Below are 20,240 nucleotides of genomic sequence, written 5' to 3' on the forward strand. Positions count from 1 at the left end.
TGTAACCTAAAAACCCCTAATGTACATAACTGATAACAAACTCTAAGAAGACACATTATTACTTGTCATCAAATGTGTCTATTTACAGTTTTTCACTGATGACTGAACCAAAAACATAAATATAACATTAATTTACTGTAAAGGTACATTAGATTTATTACAGGCAAAATTTTCACCCTATATAGTAAGGCAAACTACTTAAGAAGTTTTTGCTGTATGATTTTACCAATAAAATGATTTTTTTTTTTACAGTGTACTTGGAAATCATGAGAATTACTGCAATTAACAGCAATAGTTTTATGTTTCATTTCAGTTTCATTTTACATGTATACATCTAACATTATTTTAATGGTTGGTAAAAATAAAAATAGAAATATTTTTTCACATTTAGACAAATCTGTAATATTTCATTAATCAGTATTAATTTATTAAATTATTCATATGGGTTCATATTTTTAATTATATTTTTTATATTTTAATTTTTATATTTTAATTTTTTATATTTTAATTTTTATATTTTTTATGTTTTAATTTTTTGATTTTTATTATTTATATTTTAATTATTTATATTTTTTTATATTTTAATTTTATATTTTTAATTATTTTAATAATTTTTTTTACTAATTGTCATGGATGTTACAGGACACAACAAACTAATATTTTCTATAAAAAAAATCTTATGTAGCTGAAAATCATGATTTTTGTATATTGGCCTGTAACATGATGTAATCCATGACAATGAATAAAAAAATTTAAATAATTAGAAATGCAACTATACAAAGCAGGAAAAATAATGACTTTGGACACCAAATGTACCTGCAATTGTAGAATCACTCGTATATTAATCATTATCATTTAAAGAGGTCATAACATGGATTTTTTTTAAATTATTTTAATATGTTTCTTGAGATTTACTTATAATGTCAATAAAGTTTTTTGCACAATATGTAGAAGATTATTATTTTAAACCCTCATTCGGACCCTCTGTCCTTTAAGGCTTCTCAGTAATCGGCCACTGTTATTTAATAGGAAGCAGTATCAGCAACCCCTCACTATTGCATGTAAGTGTCATTTCCAGACAAAGCACTATGAAATAATTTACTTGCCGTTTGTGATGCAGCTGCAGTCAGATCTAGTACCGCTTTGTCTTTCAACAAATGTTTCTTTGTGAACTCTCAATACAATACTGTGCCTCATTTACAAAACAAAATTCTCAGACACGATTCAGGATGCCATTAAAAATAAACTACCCACTTGTTCCTTACTCTGGGATTCTTCTGATATCTGTACAAAGACGCGAAAAAGCTGTTTAAACCAAACGCATCAAAACAAACATTCTTTCACAGTGAAATGAAAACAGACTCAAGCACGTGGACTGTGTCAGAAAGCGAATACGCATCTGTATACTGTATCCAGTGTAGACAAGATAGCGGCAGTGATTGTGATTTATTTTTGCTTTTAATGCAATGCAACACTCACATTCAGTGTGATTAAGTGATCATTTGTTAAGCTACTGAACGCCAGTGGGCGGGGCCTATGGTAAGAAGATGACTATTCGTTGATGCCTTGCTCTGGAGGCAGGGTTTATGCAAATGTTTGTGCCCAGGTGATATCAGCTTGCACCTCAGATCCAAACAAGCCATTTTGGAGCTTGATTCAATAAATGCTTTGTTTATAATGAAGAGGATGTTTTAAGCTATGAAACTTGAAAAACCTTCAATAATGGTTTTTGAGGCACCCATGGTGAATCCTTTGAGGAACCCTATTCTTAACAATGGTAATACTAATTAAGTCTTCTGCTCACCAAGCCTAATACAGCAAAAACAGTAAAATTGTGAAATATTTTTACTATTTAAAATAGCTGTTTTCTATTTTAATATATTTTCAAATGTAATTTATTCCTGTGATCAAAGCTACATTTTCAGCAACATTACGCCAGTCTTCAGTGTCACATGATCCTTCAGAAATCATTTTAATATGCTGATTTGATGTTCAATAAAAACATTTTTTATTATTAATATTATCAATGTTTAAAATAGTTGAGTAATTTTTTTCAGGATTCTTTGATGAATAGAAAGATCCAAAGATCAGCATTTATCTGAAATAAAAAGCTTTTTACACTATACTGTTCAAAAGCTTGGAGTCAGTATAATTTTATTTATTTATTAGAAATTCTAGAAATTAATACTTTTATTTAGCAAGGATTTTTTTAAAGTGATCAAAAGTGATGATAAAGATATTTATAATGTTTTAAAAGATTTATATTTCAGATAAATGCTGTTCTTCTTAACTTTCTATTCATCAAAGAAACCTGAAAAAATTTAACTCAACTGTTTTCAACATAATAATAATAATAAATATATTTTGAGCAGCAAATCAAAATATTAGAATGATTTCTGAAGGAGCATTGGACACTGGACACTGGCGTAATGATGCTGAAAATGTAGGTTTGATCACAGGAATAAATTACATATTCAAATGCATTCAAATAGAAAACAGTTATTTTAAATAGTACAAATATTTCACAATTTTACTGTTTTTGCTGTACTTTGAATCAAATAAATGCAGGCTTGGTGAGCAGAAGGAACATCTTTAAAAAAAAAAAAACATTAAAAGTGTAAAATTTTTAATTAAAAATTTTTAAATCTTACTGTCCAGAAAGTTTTGACTCGTAGTTTAGGCCGAGTTATGAGTTTTGCAGCATTAGTTTTCCATAAACTTAAGGTTTTTTTCTGCATTATAGATGACAGTGCCTCGGCGACGAGCAGTATGGAGGTGACGGACCGCATCGCCTCTCTTGAGCAGCGGGTTCAGATGCAGGAGGACGAGATTCAGCTGCTCAAGTCGGCGCTGGCTGACGTAGTGAGGAGACTGAACGTCTCAGAGGAGCAGCAGGCCATGCTCAGCAGGAAAGGACCAACCAAAGGTACCACACGGACCCTCTGCCACCTCATCTGCTTTCCAGATAGCGCTGTTTATTTATTTCAGCTTGCATTCTATCTCTAAGAATCTTTTTATTTGAGCCTCGCTGAAAAACAAATCTCTACAGAGCCACCTGTGTGCCATTTCTTATTTTCATCTCCATCCCATCCACGCTCCAGCAGCAGTTTTCTCTCCTATTGCTATTTATTTCCATTCTTCTCTGCTTTCATATTGTTCTCTCATACTGTGAGCGTGTTTAGAAGCAGCAGTGAGGAGGACAGACTCACCCTGCTCTGACAGCGGTGTTGGGAAGACAGGTAGGCAGTGGGGCTTGTGTCTCACTTGTCAGGAGTTACTCACTAATAACAAAAAGCACAGCTTAGTCACTTCACTGGAAATGTGTTCTGCACCATGCATCAGGAATGCATGAGCACTGAGAACTGAGGTTCGTATGAGTTACATGTCACTTAGGGATGCACTGATATAGAAATGTTGGCTGATATTTCTAATCCATGATCAGTAGGTTCCATTTTCAATGTTAATTAGATTTGGTATTTGCTTTGCATTCTAATATTTCAATCTAATCTTCAATCTAAAGTTTATTTTAGTGCTGTCAAAATTAGCGTTAACGCAGGCAATCCATTTTTCCAGTTAAAGGCATTAAACATGTTTAACACAGCGCTGGTTTATTTTCATGCTGTTGTATTGCCAAAAGTATCGGGACACCCCTTCTAATGAACAGGTTTGACTACTTTAGCAATTTACTAAGCACAAATCTTAATGTTTAAGCATATAATTGTATTTTAGGAAATTGTATGCTTCTAATTTTATAGCAATAGTTTGGACCCTTTTCTATTCTAACATGACAATACCTCTGTGTATAAGGCAAGGTTCAAAAAGAAATGATTGATTCAGTCAGTGTGGAAAAAATTGACTGGTCTGCAGAAAGCAAATACCTAATCCCAGTTGAACATTTCTGGTGTGACTTAAAACGCATCACCAAATCACCAGACTTGTACATAAACTGTGGACCAACATTTTGGGACACCCCCTTCTTTAGAACATAAAAAGAAACTTCTGAAACAGTGGGAACAAAGATGGAGACAATTCACATATTTAAAAATTGTATTTCCATCTCTGTTGCAACAGTTTTTAGAAATTGTGTCAAAAATGACTGTACTCATATGTACAAGTCATTGGTGTTTGATGATGAGTTTTTGCCTCAAGATCTGCGTTTAAAGTCACACCAGAGGTGTTAACCTGAGATTAGGACTTGGTTTTCTGCAGACCAGTCAAGTTTTTCCACACTGACTGAATCAATCATTTCTTTTTTAACCTTGCCTTATACACAGAGGCATTGCCATGTTAAAATAGAGGGTCCTATCCAAACTGTTGCTATAAAATTAGAGGCACACAATTCTCTTGAATATCATTATATGCTTAAACGATTTTATATGCTTAAAGATTTATACTCATGGATATTACTGAAGTCGTCAAACCTATTAGACGGTGGTGCCCCAATACTTTGCTAATATAGTGTATTTTATATGTATTTTAAAATTAAATAAGGTTTTTTAGTGACTCTGTTTGTTATTAAAAGTTCAGCATCACTTGCATAACTCACGAGTTATGTAACAGGATTCCTGTAGAGAGGTTAATGCTTAATCTACTCTATTTTAGTTAATCTTATATTAAACATTTTTTCAAATTGTTTAATTACTGATAACTAGGGGTGTAACGATACACACTTTCATATTCAACACTTTGGTATGAGGCTTTTTGAACTATTTGATTCGTTGGACTAATCCTGTTACATTTGAGTTTGAGATTTTTTCCTAATTTCTTTGCTTTTATTCACTTTTAAATAACTTGTAAATGTCTGTGCGCTTTTTACTTTCACTTAGCAGCATTTCAGTGTCAATTGATTGAATTGACAACAACAAAATAGTATAAGGCCGTGTTCACACTTGGCGTCTTTTTTGACAAGAAAAAGTTGACTAGGGCGTTTTTTTAGTAAAAAAAAAAAAGCTGGCAGCGTTCTGTTACAAAAAGCAGCCGAGTGCGTCTTTTGTTGCTATAACAACAGCTGCAACAGTAGCGTAGTGCTGTGTGGTGAAGAAATGTCGAGAAAGAGCCGCTTTGTGATGTATATTATGATAGAGTTGTTTACTCATATCATACAACTCCTTGTGCTCCGAAACTAGTACCATAAGTTTATCTACCGGCAACTTCTCCATTATTTTTCTTGTTGTTTTTGTTGTTATGGAAATGATAGGTCCCGCTACTCGCTTGTCATTGGTCAGCTGTCAAAAAAGCGCTTGACGTAGGGCGTTTTCTTCAAAAAAGTTCAACTTTTTTCAACTTAAAAAGACGCTCTGAGCTGCAAAAAAAGACGCCAGCGGTGGCGTTTAAAAAAAGCGCTAGGGCTTTTTTGAAAAGACGGTTTACTCCATAGGATTAGAATGTAAAACAGACGCTGGCCGTTTGGAAAAGGACGTCAAGTGTGAACACGGCCTAACTCACTTATATTAAGCATAGAATGTTTACTTTATTAACAAAATGAATACAAATACACCATGATATAGGCCTAATATAAAATAAGAAACAACTCACACAAAGTTTAAATATAAAACACTGAAAATTTAGCTCCCACGATAATTGACATGAGCGTCTTACCTTAGACCCGCCTTCACCGAGCTGAAACAGTCCGATCACCATTGTGTGACTCAGGTGCAGGGGAAGACAAGAATGTCTCTAATTGAGCGATTGAGGTGTTCTGTTGTTGGATGTAGTAATGAACATAGCAGTCGTCATTTACTCCCGACATTTGAGCCGCTGAAGATGCAGAGGATAACGTTACTTTCCTTTTTAAAAAGGAAAGCACCGATCCCGATCTACATATGCGCCTGTGTTCGTGCGAATCATTACGTTTTTATGCATCTTTGCAAACAGCCTTTCTTAATAATGTGCTTGTTGGCAAGTTTTGCCGCTAAATGCAGTTAAATGCGGCTAAATGCGGCTAAAGTAAACATTACGGCTCATAATCCCACATCAGAGAGGGGCGGGGCGAGCAGAGCTTATTTGCATTTAAAGGGACCATGCAATAAAATGAGTTGATTTTTTGCAGAGCTGATTTTGACAAGGTAAAAGGGTGTTTTATTACACTACTATTGAAAATTTTTAACCAAAGTATATTATAGATGTTTCATTAAGACCCTAAAGAATCGTATAAACTTCTTTAGACAACTTCTTGTCTTTCTCAAGTGACAAATGAAATCCAACTCCTGCCGCTGATCTGAGATGCACACTGCATTGCTCAAAGTGAAAAAAGAGAATACTTTATGATGTTAGTTTTAATAAATAAAAAATGTGTAAAAATTTGGAAATTTCTCTGGCATTTCTTTCTTTTTGCTGTATCGAAGACATACCGAACTGTGACACCACTATGTGGTATCGAAGTTGAATTCTGTGTACCGTTACACCCCTACTGGTAACCAATATAATGATTATGGTTTACATTTTTTAATATTATAATTTAAGTGTTTTTTTAAAAGACAGCATTCAACAAAACATACTTTTATGATCATTGATATATTGTGCATCCCTAATTTCATCCCAGCATGTGGGGCATAGTTTTGTCTCACATTTTGTCTCACATATGTCTGGTTATTTTGAGTTTGGTGAGATTAACACTGTAAGATGCTTGTTAGTGTGCTTAACAAACACTCTGGTCCTAATTAGGTTTAATGCTAGACTAACAAGCTACCACATTTATAATGTAATATCTCTCAATAATGAGAGACCTTGAAAAATCTCAAGAATGAGGTTCATTTTTGGACACTGAAAGTGGCCTGTCACCTTAAATATCTAGATTTTTGGTGATTGTTTCACAAAGCTTTGCTAAATCCACATAATCCTTTGAACTGTAGGATAAAGTGGGTCATTAGAGTCACATTTCTTTACCGTCTCAAAGGTTTGAAACACACTTGCTGCTTTGATGTCAGGCCTTAATTAGCCAGACTGCATACATTTGTGCTACCAAATGTCAGCCTAGGGTCCAAGACCCCTCAAACCAATAAAGAAATGTTTATTTCGCTGTATTTCGGCTAGCTCGTGTTCACTTCATCCGTTCCTCTGTCTGTTTGAAGTGTGTGCAAGATGAGTCATGCTTTGCTTCTGCATAATCCTTGACGCTCTGTGCAGGCTGATCTCTTTGAAACAAAAAAATCCTCTGCTATTTCTCACTTGCGCTTTTGCCTCGTTCTTTATTTGATTTTTTTCAACTTTATTTCTGTCCTACACATTCATAAGGCATTCAAGCAGCTCTGCTGTGATGAATATTTAATAATGCAGACGCATTGGGTAATGTAAATAAAGGCTCGCAAAAATCATTCCCATCAGCAGTTAGACTGCAGGTGTGGATGCACTATTAAGTACTTGAATTGCACAAAGGGATATTCACCATCCTAAACTTCTGTGAACCACAATTGCATTTTAATGGAGTCCATTCATGGTTTAACCTATTGCTGGACAGTCTCAGGAAGCAAAGAAAACCTTTTCTGGATTTCTGTGGTCACTGTTCTGTTCCAGTTCTTCCTCTTGATTGAATTTGACATATGGAAATGTTTACTGTGTGATGCATTAAACATAAACACTACAGTTCATAGGATTGGGTTCTTTTTTATTCAGCATAGATGCATTATATTGATAAAAGTAACATTAAAGGAGTGTATAATGTTACATATTTCTATTTTAAATAAATGCTGTTCTTTTGAGCTTTCTATTTATTAAAGAATCTTAAAAAATATTATCTACAAATACAGTTGAGGTCAAAAGTTTACACACACCTTGCAGAATCGGCAAAATCTTAATTATTTTACCAAAATAAGAGGGATCATACAAAATGCATGTTATTTTTTATTTAATACTGACCTGAATAAGATATTTTACATAAAAGACATAAATTGTTGTTATAAAAATGACCTTGTTCAAAAGTTTACATACACTTGACTCTTAATACTGTGTTCTTACCTGAATGATCCACAGCTTTTTTTTGTGATAGTTGTTTCTGAGTCCCTTGTTCGTCCTGAACAGTTAAACTGAGTGCTGTTCTTCAGAAATTTTTTTCAAGTCCCACAAATTATTTGGTTTTTCAACATTTTTTGTGTGTTTGAACCCTTTCCAACAATGACTTGAGACTTGAGATCCATCTTTTTACACTGAGGACAACTGAGGGATTCATATGCGACTATTACAAAAGGGTTCAAACGCTCACTGAAGCTCGAAAAGGAAACACAATGCAGGGGGCTGAAAACTTTTTGAATTCAAAGATCAGGGTAAATTTAACTTATTTTGTTTTCTGGGGAAAATTGTAAGTATCTTCTGCTTCTGAAGGGCAGGACTAAATGGAAAAAAATATGATATTAAGGCAAAATAAGAAAAATGCACACATCCACTTTGCATTCAAAAGTTTTTAACCCCTGTTTTTCCTTCTGGAGCATCAGTGAGCATTTGAACCTTCTGTAATAGTTGCATATGAGTTCCTCAGTTGTCCTCAGTGTGAAAAGATGGATCTCAAAATCATACAGAAATTTTTGGAAAGTGTGCTATATTTCTCCTTTTGGACAATGAATATTAATGACTCATCTTGGACTACACAGATTTTGGTCCAATCAGATGATCTCTAGAATTAAACCACATTAAACTAATTCAACTAAAGTATCAAATGATTGTTCTTGACTATGATGTAACAAGTCCCTATATGTACCTCCCAGAGTTGCATCAAAACACGAAAAAAGTTATTTAATGGAGCCTTTGAGATTGTGAAGCTTGACATAAGTGTGGCTAGTGTGTAAAAAGAATAGAAACAACTAAATAAATGTCTGATTCCAGTGCTCTGTTTAATTATGCCCATGTGTCCTTCCGTCTTCCAGCTAGACCGATGATTGCAGCGCTGCCCCTGAGACCCACGGTCAATAACGGTACTGTCCTGCCTAGGAAAGGCAGCACACTGCCATCCCCCTCCAGCTCCAAGAAGGACAACTCACCAGCAACCAAAAGGTAAGAGACTAAAAGCTAACTTCACAAAAAATTGCATAACGTATGATGGCCACAATGATTGTTTTTAAGCTTCAGACTTTTATTTCATCCAGTCTGAGGATATAAAACATGTTTAATATCTGGAGCTAATTTTACAATATACAGTCGAAGTCAAAAGTTTACATACACCTTGCAGAATAATTTTTTACCAAAATAAGATGGATCATACAAAATTCTTGTTTATTTATTTAGTACTGACTTGAATAATACATTTGACGTAAAAGACGTTTACATATAGTCCACAAGAGAAAATAGTATATAAATATAAATGTATAAAAATGACCCTGTTCAAAAGTTTCAGAAATCATTCTCAGTTAATTCACGTTGGTGTGGAGATAAAATTATGTGCATTCTGTGCTGTGCTGAATCATCTTTCAGTATAATAGATATCTATCCAGTGCATAAAAATACACAAGATAACAGTGCAAGGTTTTGTCTTATAAAGGTCAGCTTACGTCTTTATCAGTTCATGATAAGCAATGCTGAACCTAAAAGACAGGTTCTCAAGTGAGTCAGCTGTGACGTAGGAAGCAATGCAGCAAATCAACATTTTAGATGACCGAGAATAAGCCTTTTGAATTTGGTAGCAAATAAACAACCTAATGTGACTTCATATTTTGCATATAAAATCTTAATGGTGAGAAATCAAGTTGCGATTACAAGAAATTAAGTTGCAAGTTAAGTTAGGTCATTAAAATTGTAATGTTTTTGAAAGAAATCTCTTATGCTCACCAAGAGTGCATTTATTTTATTTAAAAAATTAGAAAATTGGAAATATATATATATATCTATATATATATAGTCTTCAGTGTCACATGATCCTTCAGAAATTATGCTTTTTTTATACTTTTTTTAAAAGGTAATACATTTTCCCAAATTATTCTGTCATTAATAGAAGGTTCGAAAGAACAGAATTTATTTGTAAAAAAAAAAAAAAAAAAAATTATCTTGTAAGAATATTAAAGTTTCTATTGTCATTTTGGATCAATTTAATGCATCATTGCTGAATAAAAGTCAGCTGTGACGTAAGCCTTTTGAATTAGGTAGCAAACAAACTACCTAATGTGATTTTATATTTTGCGTATAAAATCTTAATTGTGGAAAATCAAGTTGCAATTACAAGAAATTAAGTTGGGCTGTTAAGATTTTAATGTTTTTGAAAGAAATCTTTTATGCTTACCAAGAGTGCATTAATTTTATAAAACAAACAAGTGAAATTTGTAAAATATTGTGAAATATTATTATGATTCTTAAACAGCTGTTTTCTATTTTCAGATATTTTAAAATGTAGTTTATTCCTGTGATGACAAAGCTGAATTTTGAGCAGTCTTCAGTGTGACATGATCCTTCAGGAATCATGCCAATATGCTGTTTTTTATACTTTTTTTTTTAAAGGTGATACATTTTCCCAAATTAATCTGTAATTAATAGAAAGTTCAAAAGAAGCATTTATTTAAAATTAAAAAAAAAAATCTGTTGAAAAAATATTGCGTTATTATTGTCATTTTGGATCGTTGCTGAATAAAAGTCAACTGTGACGCAGGAAGCAATGCAGTACGCTAAGGTTTTAGATGACCAAGAATAAGCCTTTTGAATTAGGTAGCAAGTAAACTACCTAATGTGACTTCATATTTTGCTTATAAAATCCTAATTGTGAGAAATTGTTACAAGAAATTAAGTTGCAAGTTAGGTCGTTAAGTTTTTAATGTTTTTGAAAGAAATGCTTTTACGCTCACCAAGAGTGCATTTATTTTTTTAAAAAGTGAAAATTAATAGTAAATAATATTAATATTTTAAATAGCTGTTTTCTATTTTAAAATGTAATTTAATTCTGTGATGACAAAGGAAATCTTCAGTGTCACATGATCCTTCAGAAATCATTCTGAAATGCTGTTTTTTAAAAGCTTTTTTTAAAAAAGGTTATACATTTTCCTAAATGCTTCAGAAATGGAATGTTCAAAAGAACAGTATTTATTTGAAATGTAACATCACTTGTAAGAATAAGCATTAAAGCTTATTGTCACTTTGGATCAATTTAATACATCACTGCTGAATAAAAATATCAATTTTGTTCAAAAAAGTCTTACTGACTCAACTTTTGAAGCATTGTGTATCTCTTACTGACATATTTTTCAGATTAGAAATAACATTGTTTTTCTTCAATGTAATGTTTTTAGAATGACACCGGGACTCCATGAATGATAATGAGATCATTTTTCTTTCTAGAATCCATAAACTGATACTGATGTAATCATATTTAATTGGTTAAAATGCTTCTGCAGTTCTATTTTCTATGAAAATCAAAATTGCAATGAGAAAAAACAGTCACTCTCATGAACCCTCCAGCTGCGAAACACCATGTCTTTGTTTAATAAATGGCCACATCATGCAGGCAAATGAATGAATAAACAGAGGTTTATGATTACGAGACACAAACCCAGCCGACAACCCCTGCTTTCCCCTAAGTGTCTTTGTTTGTGAGTGTCAACTGTCTGTCTGTATTTGTCATCCTGTGAAATCTCTCTGTCCCCTTCCCCTTATCCTGTCTGTTACGTGTTCTAGTTCTAGTCTGTCCCATCTGCCCAGGTTTCTTCTAAGGCCACCTTACAGGTGAGAGTTCTTTGCCTTCAGGATCTGCAGTCCTTTAAAAGTGCTGTGGGCAACTAATATTTCTAGGTTAAAATGCTTTAAGGATCTGTTTTTAAACCATTATTTGGTTCATCCATACTCTGTGGATGCTGTTTGGGGATCCCACAGGAAGGACCACTGCAATGGGAGATAAGCTTTGCTTTGATTCTTGTAAAACTGGGCACTCTTTAGCTTGGACATTTGTTTTTTAGCTTCTCGTCAGGGACTCTTTCATTGCAGCCTGTAAAGCTTCATTTCCCATCATTGCCTTGAAGCGAGAGCCCTGTGCAGTTTATAGACTAACTCTAAACCCGCTTGCTTGTATGCCTGAATTGCTATTATTGACAAAAAGCCTCACAAAGCATGCCTATTTAACACGGGATAACACCATCCGCCAGTGGCTGGGCCAAATGAACTTTAGCCCTGCAGTCTGGATTAGACTTGAGCCTGGCAACCAGTGGACTGCTGATGGGGTCTTTTCTTTTGTTGACAAGTTTTAAAGGGCACCCAGTCTCAATTCACCCCTTTCTAGTGGACAAAGACACAGCAAATCAGGGAATGAACATGTCACAGAGAAAAAAAACCCACATAAAACACATTTCTTCTGGAATATGTAATGGTTGTTTCTTTGGGGAAGGCCGGTGCTGAGTGTCTGTTATAATTGGCTGTCAGCAGTATTATCTCTACATTGCCATTTCCTTTTTTTCTGTGTGAATGTTTACATTTATGCTTCCTGTTTGAGGTTCAGACTATGGTATGAAAAATTTGGCTTCATGAAAGTTAATTTATATTTGGAGACAGATGCAAGCTAACACAAATACACAAATGTTTTGTCACTCAATTCTTTTAAACTATATACGTACATACATACGTCAGTTTTAATGTTTTTTTTTAAGGGAACCCTGGGTATTATATGACAGTGTTTTAAAGTCGAAATTATGAGAATAAGGTCAAAATATTTCAAGAATAAAGTAGAAATTACAAGAATAAATTCAAAATATTTCAAGAATAATGTCGAAGTTTTGAGAATAAAGTCAAAGTTTTGAGAATAAAGTTGAAATCTTTTAGGAAAAAAGTTGAAATTACGAGAATAGTCGAAATATTTTGAAAATAAAGTCGAAATTTTGAGAATTAAGTCGAAATCTCTTGAGAATAAAGTCAAAATGTTTTGAGAATAAAGTCTAAATATTTTGAGAATTAAGTTGAAATTTTGAAAATAAAGTCTAAATGTTTTGAGAATAAAGTCGAAATACTTTGAGAATGAAGTCAAAACTTTAAGAATGAAGTCTAAATATTTCGAGAATAGCATTGAATTTACGAGAATAAAGTCTAAACATTTCGAAAATAAAGTTGACATTTTGAGAATAAAGTTGAAATTTTTGAGAATAAAATTTAAATTACAAGAATAAAGTCTAAATGTTTAGAGAATAAAGTCGAAATTACAGAATAAAGTTGAAATATTTTAAGAATAAAGTTAAAATATTTTGAGAATAAAGTTGAAATTAGGAGAATAAAGTCTAAGTGTTTTGAGAATAAAGTTAAATATTTTGAGAATAAAGTTAAATATTTTGAGAATAAAGTTGAAGTTTTGAGAATTAAGTTAAATATTTTGAGAATAAAGATGAAAGTTTCGAGAATAAAATTAAATATTTTGAGAATAAAATTGAAATTTTGAGAATAAAGTAGAAATTACGAGAATAAATTCAAAATATTTCAAGAATAAAGTCGAAGTTTTGAGAATAAAGTCGAAGTTTTGAAAATAAAGTTGAAATCTTTTAGGGAAAAAAGTTGAAATTATGAGAATAGTCGAAATATTTTGAAAATAAAGTCGAAATTTTGAGAATTAAGTCGAAATCTTTTGAGAATAAAGTCAAAATGTTTCGAGAATAAAGTCTAAATATTTTGAGAATTAAGTTGAAATTTTGAAAATAAAGTCTAAATGTTTTGAGAATAAAGTCGAAATACTTTGAGAATGAAGTCAAAACTTTAAGAATGAAGTCTAAATATTTCGAGAATAGCATTGAATTTACGAGAATAAAGTCTAAACATTTCGAAAATAAAGTTGACATTTTGAGAATAAAGTTGAAATTTTTGAGAATAAAATTTAAATTACAAGAATAAAGTCTAAATGTTTAGAGAATAAAGTCGAAATTACAGAATAAAGTTGAAATATTTTAAGAATAAAGTTAAAATATTTTGAGAATAAAGTTGAAATTAGGAGAATAAAGTCTAAGTGTTTTGAGAATAAAGTTAAATATTTTGAGAATAAAGTTAAATATTTTGAGAATAAAGTTGAAGTTTTGAGAATTAAGTTAAATATTTTGAGAATAAAGATGAAAGTTTCGAGAATAAAATTAAATATTTTGAGAATAAAATTGAAATTTTGAGAATAAAGTAGAAATTACGAGAATAAATTCAAAATATTTCAAGAATAAAGTCGAAGTTTTGAGAATAAAGTCGAAGTTTTGAAAATAAAGTTGAAATCTTTTAGGGAAAAAAGTTGAAATTATGAGAATAGTCGAAATATTTTGAAAATAAAGTCGAAATTTTGAGAATTAAGTCGAAATCTTTTGAGAATAAAGTCAAAATGTTTCGAGAATAAAGTCTAAATATTTTGAGAATTAAGTTGAAATTTTGAAAATAAAGTCTAAATGTTTTGAGAATAAAGTCAAAATACTTTGAGAATGAAGTCAAAAATTTAAGAATGAAGTCTAAATATTTTGAGAATAGCATTGAATTTACGAGAATAAAGTCTTAACATTTCGAAAATAAAGTTGAAATTTTGAGAATAAAGTTGAAATTTTGAGAATAAAATTTAAATTACAAGAATAAAGTCTAAATGTTTAGAGAATAAAGTCGAAATTACAGAATAAAGTTGAAATATTTTAAGAATAAAGTTAAAATATTTTGAGAATAAAGTTGAAATTACGAGAATAAAGTCAAATATTTTGAGAATGAAATTGAAGTTTTGAGAATTAAGTTAAATATTTTGAGAATAAAGTCGAAATTACGAGAATAAAGTTAAATATTTTGAGAATTAAGTTGAAGTTTTGAGAATTAAGTTAAATATTTTGAGAATAAAATTTAAATTTTGAGAATAAAGTTGAAATTACGAGAATAAAATGGAAATTACAAGAATAAAGTCTACATATTTCTAGAATCAATTTTAAATTTTGAGAATAAAGTTGAAATATTTTGAGAATAAAGTTGAAATTTCGAGAATAAAAAATATTTTGAGAATAAAGTCGTAATTTCAAGAATGAAGTTGAAATCACGGGAATAAAGTCGAAATGACAAGAATAAAGTCTACATATTTCTAGAATCAATTTTAAATTTTGAGAATAAAGTTGAAATATTTTGAGAATAAAGTTGAAATTTCGAGAATAAAAAATATTTTGAGAATAAAGTCGTAATTTCAAGAATGAAGTTGAAATCACGGGAATAAAGTCGAAATGACAAGAATAAAGTCTACATATTTTGAGAATAAAATTTAAATTTCAAGAATAAAATTGAAATACTTTGAGAATAAAATCGAAGTTAAAATAAAGTCGAAATTATGAGAATGAAGTCAAAATATTTCGAGAATAAAGTAGAAAGATTTTGAGAATAAAGTCAAAATTATGAGAATAAAGTCAAATATTTCGAGAATAAAGTAGTAATTTCAAGAATGAAGTTGAAATTACGGGAATAAAGTCAAATTTACAAGAATAAAGTCTAAATATTTTGAGAATAAAATTGAAATTTCAAGAATAAAATCGAAGTTAAAATAAAGTCGAAATTATGAGAATGAAGTCAAAATATTTCGAGAATAAAGTAGAAATAACGAGAATAAAGTCTAAGTATTTCGAGAATAAAGTAGAAAGATTTTGAGAATAAAGTCGAAATTATGAGAATAAAGTCAAAATATTTCGAGAATAAAGTCGAAATATTTTGAGAATAAAGAACATAAATGTTTTGAGAATGAAGTCGAATAAAGAAACATAATTTATGTTAAATGGAAATGAATACTTTGAAAGTCAAGACATTTAATGATATTAATATCTTGCCCTTTTTTCATAGCACTGTGAAGAGAACAAGTTCATCCGAGCAAGTCGGCCCCAACAACAGGAAAGACAGCGGTGTGGACTCCAAAAGCAATCGCACACGCGCCGGTTCCACAGGGAGTAACTCCAGTGGCAAGAAAGCCACAGAAAAGTATGTAAATGAATATGTATATATGCTTTTATGCCCATGCGATTGATTGAATAAGACCATTAATACACTCACAAGTTACATGAGCACATTTGTATGACTTTCTCTCTTTCTCACCCCCTGCAGCAAACAGAGGGAGCCTGTTTTCAGTGCAGGTAAGAGTCAGGTGTCCTGTCCCCATGTGATAAAGTATGTGTCTCTGAACCAAGACTGGATTAGTCACAAGCAATGAATATACTGTCATTGTTCATTTTGACCAGACTTTCCAGAAAGTACAGACTCTGCTAACTCGTGCCAAATACATGTCCTCAAAATAAATGGCTGACCACCCAGACATCCTTTTGTTTAGCAGCAGTGCAGCTCAATTAGAGGGTGGACAGATGTAACAATGGGACTGTGGTAAATTAAAGAGATTTAAAGAGGTCACCCCGAAATGAAAATTCTGTCATAAATTATCCTTATGTCATTCCAAACCAAAGACCTTCATTCACTTTTAAAACACAAATTAAGATGTTTTTGATGAAATCTGAGAGCTTTCTGACCCTGTATAGACAGCAATGTCACTGACATAATTTTAGAGTTTTTTGCTTGTGATCTCCAGTCTTGGCTCACTGTATATCGGTCTACTGTATATTGTACTGTACAATCATTGTTTCAGTTAATTTCACCATTTAATTACCTGCTATGCTTTTGTCAGTAACACATCATCTCTTTTCATTTTTGTGTTTATTTAATTTTCTTATATTCTGTTTAAACTTTAAGTTTTATGCATTTGGTCACAAAGCAAATAAATTCTGGTAGTAGAAAATAATGATAGTTAATATTTACTATTACAGTTGAAGTCAAAAGTTTACATACACCTTGCAGAATCTGCAAAATGGTAATTATTTTAACAAAATAAGAGGGATCATACAAAATGCATGTCTTTTTTTATTTAGTGCTGATCTGAATGAGATATTTAACATGAAGGATGTTTCCTATAGTCCAAAAGAGAAAATGATAGTTGAATTTATAAAAATGACCTCGTTCAAAAGTTTACATACACTTGATTCTGAATGATCCACAGCTGTTTTTTGTTGTTGTTTAGTGATAGTTGTTTATGAGTCCCTTGTTTGTCCTGAACAGTTAAACTGCCCGCTGTTCTTCAGAAAAATCCTTCAGGTCCCACAAATTATTTGGTTTTTCAGCATTTTTGTGTATTTGAACCCTTTCCACTAATGACTGTATGATTTTGAGATCCATCTTTTCACACTGAGGACAACTGAGGGACTCATATGCAACTATTTCAGAAGGTGCAAACACTCACTGATGCTCCAGAAGGAAACACAATGCATTAAGAGCTGGGGGTGAAAACTTTTGAACAGAATGAAGATGTGTACATTTTTCTTATTTTGCCTAAATATCATATTTTTTTTCATTTAGTACTGCCCTTTAGAAGCTACAAAAGATACTGACATGTTTCCCAGAAGACAAAATAAGTTACATTTACCCTGATCTTCGATTTTCAAAAGTTTTCACTCCTGGCTCTTAATGAATTGTGATTCTTTCTGAAGCATCAGTAAGTGTTTGAACCTTCTGTAATAGTTGCCTATGAGTCCCTCAGTTGTCCTCAGTGAGAAAAGATAGATCTCAAAATCATAGAGTCATTGTTGGAAAGGGTTCAAATACACAAAAATGCTGAAAAAGCAAAGAATCTGTGGGACCTGAAGGATTTTTCTGAAAAACAGCAGGCAGTTTAACTGTTCAGGACAAACAATGGACTCATGAACAAATCTATCACCAAATAAAAAAAAATAAAAAACAGCTGTGAATTATTAAGGTAACAACACAGTATTAAGAATCAAGTGTATGCAAACTTTTGAACAGGGTCATTTTTTTAAATTATACTATTATTTTCTCTTGTGGACACATCTTTAATGTGAAACATCTTATTTATAAGTGCTAAATAAAAAATAACATGCATTTTGTTTGATCCCTCTTATTTTAGGATTTTGCAGATTCTGCAGGGTGTGTGTAAACTTCAACTTCAACTGTATATAAGGAGAGTTATGTTAATTGGTCTCTCAGTGCAGAGAACAAGGTCTTTCAAAATGAAAAAAAGCTTGAAATGTTCAAGGTCCAACAGGCAGTAATAGTCATTGTGCATCAGTTCTGGTCAGAAGCTGTGCAGCTCGTTTTTTGAAAGAGATACAAAGGAATTCAGCAGCAGTTCTTGGGAACGTCAGAACAAATTTGATTTGGTGTCAGTGTAAAAGCAGAGCGTTCAGTGTGTGCAGCCATATGAGGCGGAAGAAAGCAAGCTGTTCTGCCTGAAGGCGACATTTGCATGTTCCTTACTGTATCTGTGACCCAGTTACTGCATTTAACAGTGCCCAAAGTCTGATTAATTGAGGCCAATTTCAGATGTTAAATATACAGCACACCAAATGGAGATTTGTCAAATAGAGCACTTGGCGAATGAAACGGCTTTCCCGGAGGAGCTTGTAGAGTAATTACCCAGACATGGCGAGCTGGGATCTTATGAACAGGGATCTGTCTTTCCATCAGCTGTCTTACATGAATGTCTTTGTCTCTGTACGTTCACAAAGGGATGCGACGTGTGACGCACTGCAAAGGTAGGCACTGTTTGTCAACTGCCCCTTGCGTGAGCAGCTCTGTGAACTAAACTTGATTCCCGAAGCCAGAGGAAAGTCAACAATTACAGATTGAGGGCAATTATGACTCCTTGCTTAAAAATGCAAAGACAGCTGGTAGAGTTGAGAATCGTTATTTATGGACTGCCAGATACTGTACAAAGCCCATTCAATAAACTATTAAACAGATTTGTTTTTGTTTTTTTTTTACACGTTTTTATATTTGGGACATATTTGATATAACAGGAAATAACATCATAGAGGGGACTCCTGCAGACTCCCATGACTGTGAGACAAAGTTAATAAATCACCTAAAATATCAGGTAATTTGACCTTTATATGACAAGGCAAGGTTAGAGCTGGGTGTGAAAAGTCAACAAAGAAATGATGTTCGCCTCAAAAAAAAAAAAAGACATTTATGAATTATTCATTGTTAAAAAAAACCAAAACAAAACAGGGTTAGTAAGGTAACTTAAAGCTAAAACTAAAAGCATAAATAAAAAATAACCTTGAAATAACCTGAAATAAACTAAACATTAACTAAAGAAAATATATACATATAAATATATTTTCATTCAGTTAAACGTATTAAAACTTTAATAAAATAAACATTATATAAATATTAAAACCTTAAATTGTTATAGACACATTTAAAAAAAAAAAAAAATAATAATATATATATATATATATATATATATATGGCAAAAACACGCAACAAAACAATAAAAAAATAAAGCTTAAAATAGAATTTAAATGAAAACAAACCTCAAAATATTAATAAAAATTATAATAGTAATTTACACTAACATAATATGTACATAAATGTATATAACATTTTTTTATGTTTATATTAATTTTATTTCAGTTTTCATTTTAGTACTGTTTAGTTGTTTTAATACAGTAAATTAAATGAAAATGTAATATAATATATAATAAATTTACATACAACAATAATAAATAAATAAATACATAAAACAAACTAGAATTAAAATGAAAACAGAAAACTCAAAATATTAAAATAACTATAATAGTATCTCATTTACAATAACTGAAAATTAATATTAACTAAAAAGCTGTTAAATTATTATAGACACATTAATATATATATATATATATATATATATATATATATATATATATATATATATATATATATATATATGTGTGTGTGAGTGTGTGTTTATATATATATATATATATATTATATATATATATATATATATATATATATATATATATATATATGTGTGTGTGTGTGTGTGTGTGTGTGTGTGTGTGTGTGTATATATATATATATATGTGTGTGTGTGTGTGTGTGTGTGTGTGTATTTTAGGTATCTATAGTAATTTAACAGTTTTTAAAACGTTTATATTAATTTTATTATATATATATATATATATATATATATATATATATATATATATATATATATATATATATATATAATAAAAACTATAATAGTATCTAATTTACACTAAAATAATGCTGGTGTATAAACACATATACATTGTAAGAAAATTATAGCTTTTATTTATTTCATTTATTACTGTTCATATTTGTAACTTGATGTTGTAGAGTCATTAAATGTAACCATTTTTTTTTAAATCATATAAATGTTAAAAATACAAAAAATGCATTTCTAAGAATTGGCGTCTGTGTTTTAAACGACTTTTAAATAATTTTTGCCACCAAACTTTGATTTTATTGGGTCTTAAATGATTTCTTACTCCTTTTTATTATAGTTGTTTCTGCAGTAAGAATCATAT

General features: G+C 31.2%; 1 protein-coding gene across 5 annotated transcripts in view; it reads left to right on the plus strand.

Annotated features, from left to right (window-relative positions):
- Positions 1–20,240, plus strand: part of eml1 (EMAP like 1) — an 85,843-nt gene that overhangs the window by 41,237 nt on the left and 24,366 nt on the right. For 3 of the 5 annotated variants that reach the window (XM_073826730.1, XM_073826727.1, XM_073826728.1), the window contains exons 2-6: positions 2,744–2,926; positions 8,856–8,982; positions 15,709–15,843; positions 15,967–15,995; positions 18,429–18,455. In XM_073826730.1, coding sequence (XP_073682831.1) covers positions 2,744–2,926; positions 8,856–8,982; positions 15,709–15,843; positions 15,967–15,995; positions 18,429–18,455 — 501 coding nt within the window. Of the gene's footprint in view, positions 1–2,743; positions 2,927–3,182; positions 3,240–8,855; positions 8,983–15,708; positions 15,844–15,966; positions 15,996–18,428; positions 18,456–20,240 lie in introns of all 5 variants that reach the window. The other 2 variants (XM_073826731.1, XM_073826729.1) reach the window with 2 other exon arrangements.

Source organism: Garra rufa, chromosome 21, assembly GCF_049309525.1.
Source record: "Garra rufa chromosome 21, GarRuf1.0, whole genome shotgun sequence".
Classification (NCBI taxonomy): domain Eukaryota; kingdom Metazoa; phylum Chordata; class Actinopteri; order Cypriniformes; family Cyprinidae; genus Garra; species Garra rufa.